This window comes from Monopterus albus, unplaced genomic scaffold (assembly GCF_001952655.1).
Source record: "Monopterus albus unplaced genomic scaffold, M_albus_1.0 scaffold38.1, whole genome shotgun sequence".
Classification (NCBI taxonomy): Eukaryota; Metazoa; Chordata; class Actinopteri; order Synbranchiformes; family Synbranchidae; genus Monopterus; species Monopterus albus.
In genome coordinates this window covers 384,382-401,826 of record NW_018127918.1, presented here as the reverse complement: position 1 = coordinate 401,826, position 17,445 = coordinate 384,382, and the positions used below count along the sequence as shown (strand labels likewise).

The following is a 17,445-nucleotide window of genomic DNA, read 5'->3' as shown; positions in this document are numbered from 1 at the left end:
ATGTCAGCTGTAGAGATAAAAATCATTCTGAGCATTGTTGTAGATAATTTTGCTGCCACCTTTAGGATGCTTCAGCAAAGCAGCGGAGAGCTGAGTTGCTGTGTTTGTAGCTAAAGTACAAAAATGAAAAAAGCAGAAACCTAGTGAACCACGTCCTCCTCTTTTCACATTTGGGGCCATGTCCTATTGGCAGGACAGTGTATAAATATATATTTTTGTTCTGAATGTTGTACTTCTGTTGTCAGTCTCTGAACTACATGCGTCTTTCACTGAAAAGGAACGTACTGTATGACGGCAGCTTGGGTCAGTTTATTGATCCACATAATTGCTGATGGAGTCAGATTTTTGCCCTCCTGTGGTTAATGACTAGGATCAAGGGGAGTTATTCTACATTTAAGAGCAGCTTCAACCAGGTGGGTTGGTGCTTACACTGGAAAAAAGGTTGTTTGAAAACAGCGACAGTAGGTTCATTTTTCAACAATGAAGGTACCACGCAAAATGGAGAGAGAACACAGTTTAACAGAGACAATCTCATAGATATCTGTTGTTAGATTCCTCGCTTTATTATCAGTATGGAACCAAATGATCCCACAATCCCAAACTGTTTTTAAAAAGTTAAAACTCTTTCTCTCTCTTGCTCTCTCACTCCTGTTAACTCGTCTCCTGTTTTTCCTTTCTTTTATTGTGAATTTGTGCCTTTTTGTCATCTTATCTTCCAATAACACTACAGTACATTGGAGATGTAAAGAAATGAATAAAAAGAAGCAAAGCAACTGTAGATAACCTCTGGTGTTAGTGCTTTTTATAAAAATGTGCACTGTAACACAAGAGCAGTGATCTCATTTGATTACCTTTGTCACAGGCAAAAAGAAGACAGGGTTTCAGTGTAGGACCCTTGATTGTTGCAGTTTCAAGGGGCCGTGGGTACATTTGACTCATAACAAAACTTTGTGGTAAATTTCCTAAAGCCCTGGAAACAACTTGAACAACATTTCTTCAAAGGATTTGAACTATTTCACAATTTGTTTGCAATTCACATATCAATAAAATCAGCAATGATTACTTTACTGGTGATTCAAGAATACTGGACCATTGAGCTATACTGTAGAGCCTTAATTAATTGGATGTTTAAAAAGAAGATTTAAAAATAATTTTACTGCACAATCCATTGATATGTGTTGATTTTTAAAGCAAGTGAACATAAACTGGATAGAGCAAAAGGCATATTATGGAAGTACATGTACAATAGATGAATATATCAATATGGAGTCTTTTACCATTTTATCATATAGTGACTCAATCAGAATTGTTTTCATAAGAGGATGAGAGCTGTTATTTACTTGTAAAGATGTTTCCCAAAACTTAATCAGTTAGATACTATCCAAAATGATATATATAATGTAATCCCCCAAAAATGCAATCATTAATTACCATTACTTTTGATAACCATTTGATAACAATTAACAAAATATATATTAATTTTAATTTAATTGACTTTTTATTAACCATTAACCACAGTTACTGTATGATTCGGCCCATAGTTTCAGAATTAGTGATCCAGTGTGTGAACACTGTATTAAATTGGTCAGATTTAATTTGCTAAAAGTCAGTGATTAATCATAGATTTATTTTGCAAGTTTCTTGAGTATAGCTCAGGATCTCTAAGCAATAAAATCCAGTTTGTTCATGTGCCAGAGACTTGTATTTCTAATCTTAGTCATTTTATTTCTGAGATACATTTTACAAAGCAGGCGTTTTTATTTTGAAACTAAACTTTTCATCAAATATTGAAAACATCTCACCACATTGGGGTTTTAAAATCATTTAAGTAGCAGACATTGTGTACTTCTAAATCCGTTATATAATGTGTCTGCTATTAACTGTGAGCTTTTGTTATTTAAAACCCCTAAGATGTCTGAGTCAGAGCTTACAAAACTGCATTAATCCCCATGTTTCTCTGGGTTTACAAAAATAACTGTTCACTTGTAAGAGAAGAGAGACTGAAGTGAGGCTGAGAGAGCTACCGTGTGCTGCTTTCCCCTGACTGATGCACTGCTACAGTTGTGGGGCTGCATGCATTGTTCAGTGTACTTAGCTGAGAGAACGCTCGTTCTAGCCCACATTTTTGAGTTGACCCCACTGCTTTCTCAGTCATTGCTGCATCACTGCATGACCACACAGGACTATGCTGCCACAGATAGGACAGAACTAGCACAGACCAAGACGCGTTTCACTGGGCTTTTCAGTTTTTCATCCAGGTCAGTTTGGAGGACCTAGTGCATGGGGAAAGATATGACTACTGAGGAACAGGTCTTGTTACGTCCAGTGGCCTGAACACAGTGGAGGTCTTTCACATCATATGGCTGCAACTGAACCAACCAAGGAATTAAGCCCAGTGTCTTTCTTATATGCTACTGGACTTTGCTTTTTGCAGGGCATCTTTATTTTTGAGTAATCTTGTATAACCTTCACAAGACAGGTAACATAGCTAACACCAGGAAGCCCTTTTTTAATCTAAAATCCAAAAATGGACCCCTTGACGGACAGTCTCCGTGTGCGCTCAGACAGCACGGGCAGCTCAACGTCTCAAGGCTCCAGGTCCAAAATGCTCCTCCGCCAGCGTTTGTCCCAGCTGCTGACCTGTGTAGAGGACATGAGCTCTGATGATGAAGCCGGCGAAGAAGTGTCCCACACACTGGATGAAGTGTTTCAGCTCTGTGGATGCTTCGTTCCCACAGAGGCATTCAGGTTGATCCTCACATATGATGAGTTTACACAGTTTGATTTCACTCAAATAATCAAGAACTTTTTAACAATTTCTGATTGTTATTAAAGATTAACAATTGCAAAGATGTATGTGGTTCATGTCTGGGTTTATTACATTCTGACAGTTCCTCATGGTTTCCAATTATCCATTTAAGATTAAAAACTGTGAATGTGGAAAAAATAAATGATTAATGTCTTCTGTATTTTTACTTTATTATCCTTTCAGTGTTCAAGGATCCAACAAACTGTTGAATGCAGTGTAACGTATGTTTTAGAAATGAATAAGAATGTTCTAAATCACCATGAAAATATACCTCTTAGTCTAGCATTTAAAACTTGGGGAAAATGTAACGATGTAACTGATATTTCCTGTTTTCATCACAATCCCTGTCATTACTAAAAACATACACTGACAGGCTACACATAGTGACCTGGAACGTAGCCACAGCGGAGCCTCCTGAAGACGTCACATCTTTGCTGCAACTGGATGTCGAGCCCCCCACAGACCTCTATGCGATTGGGTGAGAAACAAAACGGAAGCTGGAAATTAAAACTTTGCCAGGAATTGTACTGAAGGACAAAAGCGTTTATTTTATTAATGTGGAAAACAAAGAAAAGCTCTCCTAGATTAGTGTCCTGTGTTTTTCACTGGATTGTGCTCTTATGTGTGTGTCAGCCTGCAGGAGGTGAAATCCACCCTAGCAAGGTTTATCTCTGACCTGTTGGTGGAGGACTCCTGGAGTCATGTCTTCATGGACACATTGGCACCCAGAGGCTTTGTCAAGGTGAGAAAGGACAGTGTTTGTATGTGGATGTGTGTGAACAACTGAAATAAAAAAGAATGTCCTAAATGCTACTCAAAATTGTAAAACATAACCATTGCTTAAAAATCCTCAGATACCTTCTTTCATTTTAACATTACGTACCTATATTCAATCGTAATGCATTTTATTTATACAGCACTTTTAAAGGCATTTAGGGATATTTTGGGATTATGAGTGTTTGTTTACAATTTGAATTTAATGCCATACATTTTTCTTTTAGCTGTAAATAGGGGATAAAGTGAATGAAAAGCATTTTTGTTAAAAATGACTAAATCTAAATTAAAATTATTCATAAAATTTCTCACTATCTCAATCTATGTCTAGGTCACATCAGTGAGGATGCAGGGTTTGCTTCTGCTGGTGTTCACCAAACAAATTCACCTCCCCTACATCAGAAACATCCAGACCACCTACACTCGAACGGGTGTCTTCGGCTACTGGGTAGGAAATCATAATGGGAGCGCTGGCTAGTACTAGACTGAACCTCACAGACAACTCTGCACACCAGGAATCCCTCTGGTATCAGATGCTGCAGAGTATAAGCACCTTATGAAAGGCCTATTGTGCATGTTGAGTGGAATGTGCAACAGCTTTGACTGAAGCACAAAGCACAAAGAAAGCCAATCCCAGCCAGCTGCGGGCGAAAGGGGGGTACACCCTGGACAGGCACAAAGAACACTTAGTGGTAAAACTGGTAAAGTGGCACACTGGGGCCAACACTTGCAAGACAAATGATTTAATCCAAATTAAAGGGAAAACATCATCTAATTAAATAAAGATGATGACTTTTTCATTCATGGAAAACAGCAGTATATACTGTATATTTTTATTTAAAAACAGTTTATATATTTTATAAATACAGTAAGTACAGTAATTTATATTTGTACATGTGATTGGTCAGCTATGACTATGGCTTTACATACTTCATGCCACCCCATGTGTTTATTTGTGTCAGGGTAATAAAGGAGCAGTGTCTGTGCGCTTTTCCTTCTACGGACACATGGTGTGCTTCCTCAGCTGCCACCTAGCAGCACATATGAATTATGCTCTGCAGCGTGTTGATGAGTTTGAATACATCCTGGAGGCACAAGACTTTGACATCTCAGACACCCCACATGTCCTGGACCACAAGTGAGTACATACACATATAGACACAAAACTTTACATGCTCACAAATACACATGCTGTGCAAAATATACACTATGGGTTGTTAAATGCCTGGTACAGTGATACTCTATCTCACTCTGACAGGGTGGTGTTCTGGTTTGGTGACCTGAACTTTCGTATTGCGGACCACGGCTTGCACTTCCTTCGCTCGTCCATCAACAGTGGACGCCTTCATTTGTTGTGGAGCAAAGACCAGGTGGTGTGCTAAAATGAGCGCGCGCACACACACACACACACACACAATAACACACACTCACTAATTTATTTCCTGTCTCTGCAGCTGACCATGATGAAGAAGCAGGAGCCCTTCCTGCAGGAATTTGAGGAAGGTCCTTTAAATTTTAAACCCACCTACAAGTTTGACCGTAACTCTGACAGCTATGATACCAGGTAATATGTGCTACAAACAAGTCTACTACACACAAAAATTGAATGGTGCTTCAAAAACATTTGCTTAAACTTCACCTGTTTCCATTTGAATTCTGTACAGTCCTCCAAAGACATGGCTGGGTTTTAAGTAAGACATACTTTATGTTTTTTGTGTTGTATGCTCCACATTCCCTTATTCATCTGTCACCACACCATCTGTCTTTTTTCACCAAGGACTTTAGTAACTGAAGAATTTCAGATGTGATCTGCAAATTCTTGCACCCTGCATCTCACTCTTTGTTCCTGTATAATGTACATGTTGGTTTTTATCATGAATGTGTGTATTCATAGGCTGTAATACCATAGCAAATGATATTGTCTGCCTCTGATATCCATCATTTCTCTACAGCATGCTACACTGTAGGCACAGTCCTGTGTTGCATGTATGTCTGACTTGTGTTCTTTAACAGCACTGTTTCCAGTTTTTTTTAACATAATCAGAATTGTAAATTAGATTTTCATGATTATGGAAGTATCAGGTAAGCATTAGAAACATGAGTTTTAGTAGCTCTCAGATAGAAACTATCAACACTTTGCTTCACTCAGCAACAAGAAGAGGAAACCAGCCTGGACAGATCGGATCCTCTGGCGCATCAACCCTAAAAGCCCACCACCAGAGGATGATGATGATGATGATAATGATGAGAAGACATCGACTTCTACTGATAAAGGACAAGATGAATATCCAGTCCTGGTCACCCAGGAAACATATACCAGTATCATGAGCTATGGACTCAGTGACCACAAGCCTGTCGTTGCAACCTTCAGTCTTGAAGTGAGAGCAGACTTTTTGTTGGGCACTAGGACTTTGTCTTGTGCTACTCAGTCCTTTGCTCACTTTCTTCTAAGTAAAAGGGCCTTATCTACATTTTTAAAGCTCCTCTTCCTCTTTTTCTCCACAGCTGAGAAAGTGCTTTGACACACCACTGGTGGATGTATCTCCTGTGGGTGTGTGGAGCGCTGACCAGGATGGAGTCCTTAACTACACCATCCTAGAGGACTTCATGTCCTCCACATGGGACTGGATAGGCCTGTACAAGGTACTGGGACACACACAGAGGTGAAAAACCAAACAATATAACAGATATCAGATATGAGCTCAATGTTGTTCTCTGGCAGGTGGGATTTAAGAGTGTATCCGATTACGAAACCTTTATTTGGGTTAGAGAGGGGGAGCTGCCAGAGATAAGTGAGGTCATACAGGTAAACAGATAGTGAGACATTTGTATCATATTTTGACAAATATTATATGAATATATGCTTTATTAATATGTATGTGTGTTTTGGTTACAGATATCTGTGGATAAGGATGAGATCCCCCTACTAGGTGGACAGTATGTTTTGGGTTACTACAGTACAAACATGCAAAGCCTCACTGGCCTCAGTGCTGGCTTCCAGGTGAGTGTACCCCTGTCACATCATAGTTCTACTTTGTTCTATTGCAGTGCCTTATTATTGTTGCTTTGCTGAGTGTGTTATATCTGTCGCAAGACACTGCAGTCTGTACTCATTAACATTCACCGTTAGAATAATGCCAGATGTGAGTGAACTCTGTGATCGGAAATAGTGCAAATAGTATAAGTAACTATGAATAAAAACAGATATGCCCATCCTAAGAGTATCCAGCATAACCTTCTAGTGTACTGCACCTGTTATCATATTATTACTACTGCTACAGTACTTCATAGGATATACAGTAAACTGAATAACAGACATTATACTGACACATTTCCCATTTACTGTCAACAGTGACAAAAATAAGATTCTTCCTCTTAAACACTCAGTGGCCATTTCATTGGCCTCAATATAATGTAGTCCATTACAATATCCATGATCCATTTTTTCATCATGACTAGCTTTTCCTCTTTATTTGTTCTTTAACTGGCATAAATGGACTTCTATACCTTTATCTGTGACTGCAGTGATCGCAGTGTCAACAATTACATAATCTTTGTAAAGGTAGAATTTATGGCAGAGCAGTTCAGTGATCTGCATTCAATTGTACAGGTATATATAGAAAAATGGCCACTAAGTGTGTATTTGCAGCAGGAAATGTGTATTGTTTCAGGGTGTTTCATTCTTGGATCTATCATTGTTTCCAATCTTGCAGATCCTGGAGCCAAAGTGTGCTGCCTTGGAAGGGCTCAAAAAATGAGAACAAATTCACTGCTATCTCGCTTTATATTCATCTTCCCTGTAAATTCACACAGAAGTCTTTTCTTTTAAAGAAAAGATTATTTATCTGGCTTGCTAGAAACATAATTGTAGTTTCTCACATTAATGTAATTCATGTCTTTTCTATTCTAGTGCAAAAAAGATAACTGTTGTCAAAGAAAAGTTCTCTGTGTGCATACATACGTGTCATATTTGGTTGATTGATATTGTGAATTGATATAGTGAACACCGTAACAGCAACAAAACGGTGTTGTACATAAATGTATGTTTCATTGTTGTAATGAAATATATTAAGTATGGATTGTTAGGAAGGTATTGAAAAATGGCTTTGAAATTCATGTGATAATAATGGCCTCTTTTTAAAAAATGTGCAAACAGGACATTTGTTTTCTTGCTGATGCAGATGTACAGGAAATGTGTAATTTAAACTGAAAATCAGCAGTTATTTGTGAACGTTCATTGACATCCTATTGTATTCATGAAAAAAAGAACTTTTCACCTCCAATGTTAATGACTAATCAGTGCGATACAACACATATTAGGTGAGTTAAATTAAAACTCAAGTCTAACTGAGCCTTTTATTTTGTAGTAACAACACATAATGTCACAATTCTCTCATATAATCCATTGCGAGAGTCCGTTTACTGATTTGACAACATTTGCCTCCCGGAGCTTCTTTCATTGAAAAGGCTGTTCGGCGCTATGCACGCGTGTTGATGATTACTCAATTACAGATGCTTAGGTAACAAACAGCATGACAAAATGCAGTTTGAAAATTATTTTAGAATATGTTAGTACTGGGCAGCGGAGAAGGTGTTTGTTTGGCTGTTCGAGAACAACTGGACCGTAAAATATAAGGAAACGGGGATTGACGTGGACTATAGACACGAGGTGGCGGTAATGCAACACTAGAATGCTAACTACCGCAAAAGAAGAAGAAGAAGAAGAAGAAGAAGGAGAAGAACAAGAACGCACGTGGGGGGAGGTATAGCCTGAAGATAAAGGTTGAGTACATTTATGTCTCAAGCTAATTTCATATAAACTGAAAACACTTGTGTGAATAACTGATAGTTATTGTCCTGCCCTGCTGTCGCTGCTAAAAGTACTTATGTTTCTGTAATGCTGGCTAACAGTAGGCTTGTGGAGTTAGTTTTATTGGTTGACATAAGCTAGCTAGAAGTAAACCGTTTACCAGCTGATTTCAGGTGGCAGGGTTTGCTCAAGCTTTATAATAACAATCCTAAACATAAATCTATAATATGGTACTGTCATGACAACTTTGAGAAATGATGACGCCTCGTAGTGAACTAAGGTATAACGTTAGTCACAAAATAGGATATGTACATAGCTTCATTTGTGTTGTGTCAAAACCGAACAGCATGACGAGTGAGGACGTGGAGCGGCTGCTGATCCGGTTTCAGGACGAGGATGGACAGATTCTGGGTTCACCATTTGATGTGCCTTTAAACATCACCCCAGATAAACTGCAACTGGTCTGCAATGCACTGCTACAGAAGGTAACCAGCTGGCATTATCTTACACACTGACCGGCCAAATCCAGTTATATGTTTATTATTTAGGTCATAGTTAAAAGTTTCGTTGTACTGGACTCCATTATAATTTAATTTATACATTTATGACACTTTCAATAAATACTAAAACATTTTGAGGTTCATAAACACAGATGTTATGGTGGAAGTGTTGCAATGGATTTCATGCAGTTGTACAGGTGTGACTATTAAATTGGCATTTCAGTGTATAAATATAATTTAAGTTGTGATTAAACTGTACATAGAGGCATTTCGATCTTGTATGTTTGTCCGTCACTGCTATTCACGTTTAAAGGGAAATGTTTGTCTCTGTGTTATCGAAGTCTTGATCTCACTGTTTTCATGGCAACTTTAATATGGTAATTTCTAAATTTAAATAACAGTATTCAAGTAACCAAATGTCATTATCCCTAAATTTATAAACTCTTCGGTATTCTAGAAAAAAGACATTTCTAAAGATGTCATGGGGAATACATTGATTTTTATTTTAACTTATGTTAGACATTATTAATGAGGTCATATAAAGTTGAAATTGTAAATCCTGTGAATGCATCTTGTTTGCTTTTGTTCAGGATGAGCCAGTACCACTGGCTTTTTTTGTGCATGGAGAGGCTGAGGTGGTAACCAGTCTGGGGTCTTGCGTGAAGGCTCTTGGAGTTGAGACCGAGCAGGTCCTGCCAGTTGTTTACCAGCCTCAGGCTGTGTTCAGGGTTCGAGCTGTGGCCCGCTGTACCAGCACACTACAGGGACACACTGAAGCTGTCATCTCAACTGCCTTCAGCCCCACTGGCAAGTGAGTAACTCTTACACGGAGATATTTGTCTGTTTGCATGCTTTCTTGTACTCTCATTTATCCAAGAGTTCTTATGAAAGAGCAGCAATTCTAGGGGATTAAAGTATAAATTATGTTCTGAAGACACACTCCATGAGTAGGTTTGGGCATGCTGTTAATTAATTTGTCTTTGTTGTTAGATATCTGGCCAGTGGTTCAGGTGATACTACAGTACGTTTTTGGGACTTGACAACGGAGACGCCCCACCACACTGCCAGAGGTAAAATCAGTTCTATAAGGTGATCTGCTATCGCACTACAAATAACAGATGAATGGTTTTAGACACCACTGAACTGTATTCTGTTGGATATAAGGGCACACACATTGGGTACTGAGCATTGCCTGGTCACCTGATGGCAGAAAACTGGCTTCAGGATGCAAAAACAGCCAGGTAAGCTTCTAAAAACCCCTGAGCTGTGTATTTCTAAGATGTACCGTATCCCATCATGAACATGAGGTATTTCTGTTTTGATGGGGCTGTTCCTGTAGATATGTCTTTGGGATCCTGTGACGGGTACACAGATAGGGAAGACTTTGACAGGACACACAAAGTGGATCACTTGGCTCTGCTGGGAACCTCTTCATCTGTGAGTTCATCACCTTCTCATTTCTGTAAAGTGCTGCATGTTATTTCAGTGCTCATCTAAAGTCCTGTTCAGATGCATCTTCTGCACTGATATGTTTTACTCGTGAAATGGTAAAATTACAGCTATACAGCTTTTCATAGAAAACATTTTTTGACTCTTGGTGGGAGTACCTTTGCATTATACCACTAATGAACATCATGGTTGGTGGTAAAATGCTTCAGGTTGGTGCTAGTGGGTAAAAATGACACTTACATAGCACTTTTTGTATCTTGGTAGACAAAGAGCTTTATAGTTTCCTTCCCATTCACAGATAGCAGTGAGGCTGGGAATTGAACCACCAACCCTGTGAACAAATCAATGCTCAACCTCCTGAGCCACAGCTGCCCTATAGGCACCATTTCCCATTCACTTACTTCCTAGACAGTCTGTAATTTGTTAGAAGAGCGTATTGATGAGTTGAAGGGTTGTAGTTTTCTGTAATAGCAAACAACTTAGAAGCAAAAAAAAAGACTTTAGAAGAGTGTGTTGATGAGTATAATGGATATGGATTAATGCAAATTGCAGTGAAATACATGTCATAATGGTACATTTTAATGGTGGGTTTTTTTTTTTGTATGCTAATCATTGCTTAATGTTGTTAAAATTGGAAGGTTTCTACTAAAAGCAGCTGTCATAGTGGATGTTTATTTGTCTTAGAACATGGCAAGTAAACCCCATGATTAGTTTTCTTCAGAATGAAGGAAACACTGAATAAGAGATTGAATGGAGGTATAGAAGTTGAATGAATTGACTCACCCAGACATGTTGCCATGGCTTGTTTGATTTAGAATCGGGAAACCTTGTTTTCAGTATTTTGTCCTGATGCACTGTTTTGTTGATCGCGCTTCTTCCTCTCACTGCCAGTAACTCAGAGTGTCGGTACTTAGCCAGTAGCTCTAAGGACGGTTCAGTACGTATCTGGGACACTGTGTTGGGACGCTGTGAGAAGATCCTCACTGGACACACTCAGTCGGTCACCTGTGTGAAGTGGGGAGGAGATGGACTTCTGTACACCTCCTCTCAGGACAGGACAGTCAAAGTCTGGAGAGCCAAAGATGTAAGTGTGTGTGTGTGCGCGCAGCTGGCAAAATGTTGCTCATTACATACAGAATGAGTTGAATGAGAAGGGGAGATGTAATTTGTTTATTTCTATCTGCGGATATAGGGGGTCCAGTGCAGGACGCTGCAGGGTCACGCCCACTGGGTGAACACATTGGCCCTCAGCACAGACTACGTCCTGCGCACTGGCGCTTTTGAACCTGCAACTGCCACTGTCAACCCCCAGGACCTCACTGGATCATGTAAGTGACGCTGCTTTCTTATGAGATGCAGGCTTAGATATTTCCAAGCAGGTGTTTATTGTAACAAGCTTTTTTCTTTTTTTTTTTCACCCAGTGGAAGAGCTGAAGGAGAAAGCACTTCAGAGATATAATAAAGTCAGGGTAAGTGCTGCTTATTGTGATTTGTTCAAACCTATCTTTCCCTCTGGTATGTTCCTGCATCAGTGCCTTAACTTTTGTTGTCATGCTGTAGGCGTCAGCTCCAGAGCGTTTGGTGTCTGGCTCAGATGATTTCACTTTGTTCCTGTGGAACCCTGCAGAAGACAAGAAGCCTTTGGCTAGGATGACTGGCCACAGTGCTCTGGTCAATGAAGTGCTCTTCTCTCCAGACACCAGGCTCCTCGCCTCTGCCTCCTTTGATAAGTCCATTAAAATCTGGGACGGACGCACTGGAAAGTAAGAAAATGTCTCAACCATCTTGTTTAATACTGAGTGCAGAAATGTGTTATGTGTAATACTGTGGTTGTCCCAGAGATGGTGCTGTTAGCAGATTTTCTGTCTGTCACTGTGTATTTTTATTGCTTTATTTTTTTGTCTACCTGCCCACAGGTACCTAATGTCCCTGCGTGGCCATGTGGGATCTGTGTATCAAGTGGCATGGTCAGCAGACAGTAGACTGCTGGTCAGTGGCAGCAGCGATAGCACGCTTAAAGTTTGGGACATTAAGACTGGACAGCTGAGCATGGACCTACCTGGCCACGCTGATGAGGTGAGGGAAGGAAAATTGTCCGGCTTCATGATGGTTGTACTGAATGTATTTTTTTTTTTCCCCCCTTTAATTGTCCTGTGTCTCATGTATGTAGGTTTATGCAGTAGACTGGAGTCCTGATGGACAAAGAGTTGCCAGTGGTGGGAAGGACAAATGTCTTAAGATGTAAGTGAGATGCCAAGAAGCTTCTTTGTTGGTTTTTCAGAACAGCCAAACATCTGTGTTTCCTCACACCTTGTGTTTTATATTTACAGATGGAGAAGATAGCCACTACACCATTCTGCTTAGTTTTGTGAGAGGATTCACATCTTCTATTGTCAAGAAGCCTGAGAGGGTGGAGCAAGAGTGGCTAGACAGGACCTGTCCCCCATTTGGCTTTGTTCCACTGTCTGTCAACAATGACAGTGTTGCACAGAACTCTAGTCTGGCCATAATACAAATGCCCTCTGTGGGTGTGAACCCTGAAAGACATTATTAATGATTCAAACTGAGGGAGAATGTGAAATGCAAGAGGTTATAATCATCAAACATCCATTCACTGAGATTCCTGCAAGTAGAGACTAGATTTCATATTCTGTGTACTTCAGTACTAGCATCTGAGATTTTAAGAATGAAAGGGTTTCCATTCATGTACATATTAATTTGTACATGTTGGGGCCCATGACACATAAGACTTTCTTCTAATTTTAAACTCTTAATACGATGCCACCTCCATATGCAGAAACCACATATAGGGTTATGTATTTATACCTGAATACATAGTTTGTGATGAATATCAAATATTTCCCAATAAAATGAAATTGGATGCATACAAAAAGATGAAGAGGGATTAAACAGCACATCAGGCAAAGCAGCATGTCTGTCCTCTCCTTCGCCTTTGGCTTTACTAGGTGGAACTGTGTTCTTCAAGTAACAGGTGGACTGGTGAGGCAACAGGTGCCGATACCTTCTTTTGTGATGTCATTGCCGTTGATGCTGGCCCGGCTCCTTCAGCCTTTAATCTTCCCTGTTCTGCGGTCAAGCAAAGACTCATCCCGCTGATCTTTCTGCTTGTCTGGTGAAGCCAAGTGTGACACTGTGATTCACATCCCACTGTGAGGGGAAGAACAGGTTTGCCATTCCAAGTAAAATAGGTTTTATATTCTGTGTTCAAGTGTACAGATTTTTATTTGAAGTCATATCGGCCTCAATACATTATTTTCAATGCCAGTGTTCTTGTCTGTGTTATGGTACAGGTAGGTATAAATCCATCCTTTATAAGTTGCTGGAGCTCAAATGAACCTAACTCTTTGGTGTGACGCTCAGTCCACTCCCATGCAGCCGATGCAGTGATGGAGCTGTTATGGTTAATAATCTAAAGAGGAAGAAATCAGTTTGGAAATAAAATGTAGGAATGTTCTTATCCATAATAACAGACATCCTAACAGAGGATCTACATTTCATATTTCACTTTATTAACCTGATGTCTTAAAGGTTTCTAAACACCAGCGAATTAGGTTTATTGAAATCATTGAAATTATCATGTTGCTTCCACATCCCAGTCCTAGAAATCATAGGAGCACAGGAACTTCTTTTTTGGGCTAATATACCAATATATTTGAGCTTTATTCAGCACAAATGATCCAGACCCTTCAATCTGCCCAACAGGATATTCTTAAATGTGAATGATCACACCACACTGGATATGCTGTACATTAAGATATACATGCTGTTTATGAGAAGCAGCAAAGCATAAACACATAACTGTGCTTTAGTTAATGAAATGAAGTAATAAATGGAGAAGGAAATCCTGTGAATGCTTTAGTGTGACGATGCCACAGGGACAGTCAAGTAAGGCATTACAACAGCAAGACGTGTTAAGTACATTAGTGTACTTTGTTTGCATCCAGTAGCATCTTTGTACATTACTAGTACAGGGGTTTTCAGCTAATTCAGACCCATGACCCACCATTCTGACTAAGGTAACATGAGGAACGCTGTTGGGTGGGTGGAGCAGACAGGTTCCATTTTAATCCTGAAAGTCACGGTTGGCTTTTCTGAATGTTATACATTTGCATGAATTTGATTTATTTGTAAACTAAAACATGGAAATGTGTTTAAAATTAAATTTATAATATAGCGATTCCTACAATGAAACTACATTATTGAATGAATGTTCAGGCACTACCTGCAATACCTTCACAGACTACTGGGGGGTATGGATTCCTGGTCGAAAACCCCTGGTATAGTGAGTACTCCGTGAAGCAGATTTATGATTTCATTACAAAGTGCTCACCCTATAACCTACAGTATAGAGTAACAACAGTCAGAAAACTAAAACAATTGCCCCTTTTCCTTTCCTGTCTTGGAAACTTTTGTTACAGAGGTTTAGTTTCCTTCGAAGTATACTTGTTTCAGGTAATGAGACTAAAGTTTGGTCAGTACAGAATAACACAAGATCTTCATGTGGGTTTGACATTTCCTGTGCTTCAAGATAAAATGTCCCCATTTTAGTCTGATCACTAGTGAGAAATACAAGACTATTCACTCTCCCTGCCTTAATCACCGTTTTTGGATTAAGTCATGCCAACCAGTTATTTTATGTAACCGAGTGGAAACCGGTAAGGATGAAGTGTCGTCTGCTCAGGGCAATGAGTGCAACCAAGAATCGAGGTGTTCAGTTATATGTAGCATGAGGCACTGGTCTGTGCTTTCCTCTGGGCCTCTGTCACTGCCTTGCCCCGTTTACTGAGTCGTCCACACATTGTTGAGTAGTTTGACCACCTCCTCGTAGATGACGAAGACTATGGCCACATCCAAGCACACGCGGCCAAGTCTGGGAACTGTCCCTTTGTAGAACCTTCAATGCAGGGCAAGAAGATGCAAAGTAAGGATGCTCACCTACAGTAGTGAAATTAAATGGTGCAAAACAACTATCAGGGTTACTCACGCCTGTGGCCCTTCGTTTTTCAAGATTTGGAAGGCACAGTCCATTGTGCTTCTGTAACGGTGTGCCTCCAATCCCTTAAAAAACAAACAAAACAAAAAAACTAACAAGATCTTAGCAAAGGCAAACCTGTTGCCAGTAACAACACTCAGAGACTGTTTCCTACCTGCATCCTAGTCTTTACCACATCCAGAGGCGTATTTCCAAACACGCTGGCAGCTCCGGCTGTCGCTCCGAACATCGCTGTGACAACTGGGTGCATTTCTCGTCTGGGGTCGTCCCCTTAGAGTCCAGATTAAAAGTGTCAAAAGCATGAGAGAACAGAAGGAATTAGCTGGGAAATGCATCAGTCAGCTGGACAGAGAAAGGCAAAGAGTGGTCAAAGAAGGACATGGACGTTAGAATTTCTCACCTTTGTACCAATTGCGCAGTGCATTCATCACGTAGAATCGGATGGCCTGATTGGATCCTTGTTTCAGCACAGTCGGTGTCAGACCTTGATATGTCCCCCTTACACCTAAATGAGTTAGATTATGTTTGATGATGAAGCACAAACTACACCTATGCATGTTGGTAGTTACAGACTCATTACCAATAGCCAATAAAAAGCAGCAAGGCCAAAGTGACAGTACACACGATGTAGTAAACAGTTCTGTGTATTAAAACTGTTAATAAGGTGCAGAGAAATTAAATAAGAGCCCTGTTATGATGCTGCATCCTGCTTTCTCACCCTGTTCTCTGATAATCTCACAGACTCCATGAAAGAAGCCTCTGAAGCGAGGTCTGAGGGAACACTGGTCATGGATCATCTTCACCTGGAAAACGAGGACAGAACCATTTGATCAGACCAATATCCACTCAGATTAGTACTGATAAAGCAGACAAGGAAAGACCTTGTCACAGTAATACATGCTCCACTGACCTTGAGCGTCTCCATGGGGCAGACGATCAAGATGGCCTCTGCTATCCCCGCTCCTAAACCGCACACGAGGCTCCGCGTGTTGTCTAGCCGACCTGTGGCATCTCGCATCGGGTTGCTGAGTATCTCAAATGTGCCAAACCTGAGGAAAAGAGGGGAAGGTTGTACATTTAAGTGCAGCAAAGGTCAAAATAAATACAACAGATAAACATTTGTGACAGATCCCACTATAATCCATAGTTTGTTCATTGATTCAATTAGATTTTTATATATTTTTTTGCTCCAAACAACTGATTCAGTAACTCAGTAGACCATTTCCCGTAACTATGCAAGTATCCAATTGAGAGAAGTTTAATCAGCTGGTTCCAGTTTCTTAAATGTGAGTATTAGCTGCTTATCTGAATCTAATCGGAATTACACATATTTAGGTTTTGGACAGCTGACAAAACAAAATATGTGGAAGTTATGATTGCCACTTTCACTGTTTTGTGATGTGTCAGACTAAATGATTAATAAATAATTCAAGAAAATTATCATTAGTTGCTTGAACCACTGCCAAGAAATGTAGAGTCACTGCTTCGACATCATCTGTCAATCTGAGGTGCTATACACCAAAAAGATGTTTCTCTGCTACAGATTTTTTTTTTTACATTATGAAGTACATTTTTACATAAAATCTGTGAAGCAAAAACTTCTATTGATTATGTGCTACTTCACCTCACTGCAGATTTGGGTATTGATCCATACAGCAGGGAGCTGAGCCCTCGATACAGCCCTCTGAGCCCATGATATTGCAAGGTCAACTTCACACAGTCTCCTGTACACACACAGAACCCCAAAAGTGAGTAAAGCAACAGAAGACTTGTACACAAATCTGTAGTTTGCATACATGTCCCAATGACCTACCTATCCCTCTGTACCGCGGCTGGTTCGCTCTCTCATCCAGCTGCAGCTGGGTCTTGACATATTCTGTGGGGAAGGTGATACAGATCTCTATTCCTCCTGCAATGCCACCTGAGTGAGAGGGAGTGGGGGAGAGAAAACACTGCGGTCTAGATTTGTTGCAGAATTATTCTTGAATGTTCTGAAAGCAGGAGGAGCAGGCGAGAATTTCTATTTTAAGTGTAAAAAGATAAGATGGACTAATTGCAGAGTAACTCGGTAATCGTGCATCATTCCTGC

General features: G+C 40.0%; 3 protein-coding genes across 5 annotated transcripts in view; 2 read left to right on the top strand and 1 right to left on the bottom strand.

The window, feature by feature from the left end:
- The first annotated feature begins 1,839 nt into the window (after nucleotides 1-1,839).
- On the top strand, nucleotides 1,840-8,181 carry inpp5kb (inositol polyphosphate-5-phosphatase Kb). 2 transcript variants are annotated; one of them, XM_020598380.1, is made up of 13 exons: nucleotides 1,840-2,748; nucleotides 3,183-3,287; nucleotides 3,443-3,551; nucleotides 3,915-4,031; nucleotides 4,546-4,721; nucleotides 4,842-4,953; nucleotides 5,038-5,147; nucleotides 5,248-5,274; nucleotides 5,733-5,961; nucleotides 6,089-6,226; nucleotides 6,306-6,389; nucleotides 6,480-6,584; nucleotides 7,297-8,181. In XM_020598380.1, exons 1-13 carry the CDS (start codon nucleotides 2,528-2,530, stop codon nucleotides 7,339-7,341), a joined length of 1,578 nt encoding a protein of 525 aa, XP_020454036.1. In that variant the 5' UTR covers nucleotides 1,840-2,527; the 3' UTR covers nucleotides 7,342-8,181. The 2 variants fall into 2 exon arrangements, with proteins under 2 accessions (XP_020454036.1, XP_020454037.1); XM_020598381.1 differs by lacking the exon at nucleotides 5,248-5,274.
- Nucleotides 8,182-8,280: 99 nt separating this feature from the next.
- Nucleotides 8,281-13,627, top strand: nle1 (notchless homolog 1 (Drosophila)). 2 transcript variants are annotated; one of them, XM_020598382.1, is made up of 13 exons: nucleotides 8,281-8,365; nucleotides 8,740-8,878; nucleotides 9,484-9,704; nucleotides 9,884-9,963; nucleotides 10,058-10,134; nucleotides 10,233-10,330; nucleotides 11,234-11,426; nucleotides 11,535-11,670; nucleotides 11,765-11,811; nucleotides 11,903-12,105; nucleotides 12,259-12,418; nucleotides 12,513-12,583; nucleotides 12,673-13,627. In XM_020598382.1, the coding sequence occupies exons 2-13, from the start codon at nucleotides 8,741-8,743 to the stop codon at nucleotides 12,683-12,685; spliced, it is 1,437 nt and encodes a 478-aa protein (XP_020454038.1). In that variant the 5' UTR covers nucleotides 8,281-8,365; nucleotide 8,740; the 3' UTR covers nucleotides 12,686-13,627. The 2 variants fall into 2 exon arrangements, with proteins under 2 accessions (XP_020454038.1, XP_020454039.1); XM_020598383.1 differs by lacking the exon at nucleotides 8,281-8,365 and adding an exon at nucleotides 8,379-8,463.
- A 143-nt stretch (nucleotides 13,628-13,770) lies between these two features.
- Nucleotides 13,771-17,445, bottom strand: part of slc25a1a (solute carrier family 25 member 1a) — a 4,892-nt gene continuing 1,217 nt past the window's right edge. The window contains exons 2-9 of the mRNA XM_020598385.1: nucleotides 17,170-17,277; nucleotides 16,981-17,080; nucleotides 16,267-16,405; nucleotides 16,075-16,159; nucleotides 15,757-15,861; nucleotides 15,511-15,626; nucleotides 15,348-15,421; nucleotides 13,771-15,257 (exon numbers count right to left, since the gene is read on the bottom strand). Of these exons, the coding sequence (XP_020454041.1) occupies nucleotides 15,143-15,257; nucleotides 15,348-15,421; nucleotides 15,511-15,626; nucleotides 15,757-15,861; nucleotides 16,075-16,159; nucleotides 16,267-16,405; nucleotides 16,981-17,080; nucleotides 17,170-17,277 (842 nt within the window). The 3' untranslated portion in view covers nucleotides 13,771-15,142. The remainder of the gene's footprint in view (nucleotides 15,258-15,347; nucleotides 15,422-15,510; nucleotides 15,627-15,756; nucleotides 15,862-16,074; nucleotides 16,160-16,266; nucleotides 16,406-16,980; nucleotides 17,081-17,169; nucleotides 17,278-17,445) is intronic.

What these genes read in the sequence shown, in the direction of transcription:
- inpp5kb (XM_020598380.1), top strand. Translation starts at nt 2,528, where the DNA reads ATGGACCCCTTGACGGACAGTCTCCGTGTGCGCTCAGACAGCACGGGC. An exon ending in CCACATGTCCTGGACCACAA is followed by an intron (nt 4,722 to 4,841) that starts GTGAGTACATAC and finishes TCACTCTGACAG; the next exon opens with GGTGGTGTTCTGGTTTGGTG. An exon ending in AAGACATGGCTGGGTTTTAA is followed by an intron (nt 5,275 to 5,732) that starts GTAAGACATACT and finishes TGCTTCACTCAG; the next exon opens with CAACAAGAAGAGGAAACCAG.
- nle1 (XM_020598382.1), top strand. Translation starts at nt 8,741, where the DNA reads ATGACGAGTGAGGACGTGGAGCGGCTGCTGATCCGGTTTCAGGACGAG. An exon ending in GCAATGCACTGCTACAGAAG is followed by an intron (nt 8,879 to 9,483) that starts GTAACCAGCTGG and finishes GCTTTTGTTCAG; the next exon opens with GATGAGCCAGTACCACTGGC. An exon ending in CAGGATGCAAAAACAGCCAG is followed by an intron (nt 10,135 to 10,232) that starts GTAAGCTTCTAA and finishes CTGTTCCTGTAG; the next exon opens with ATATGTCTTTGGGATCCTGT.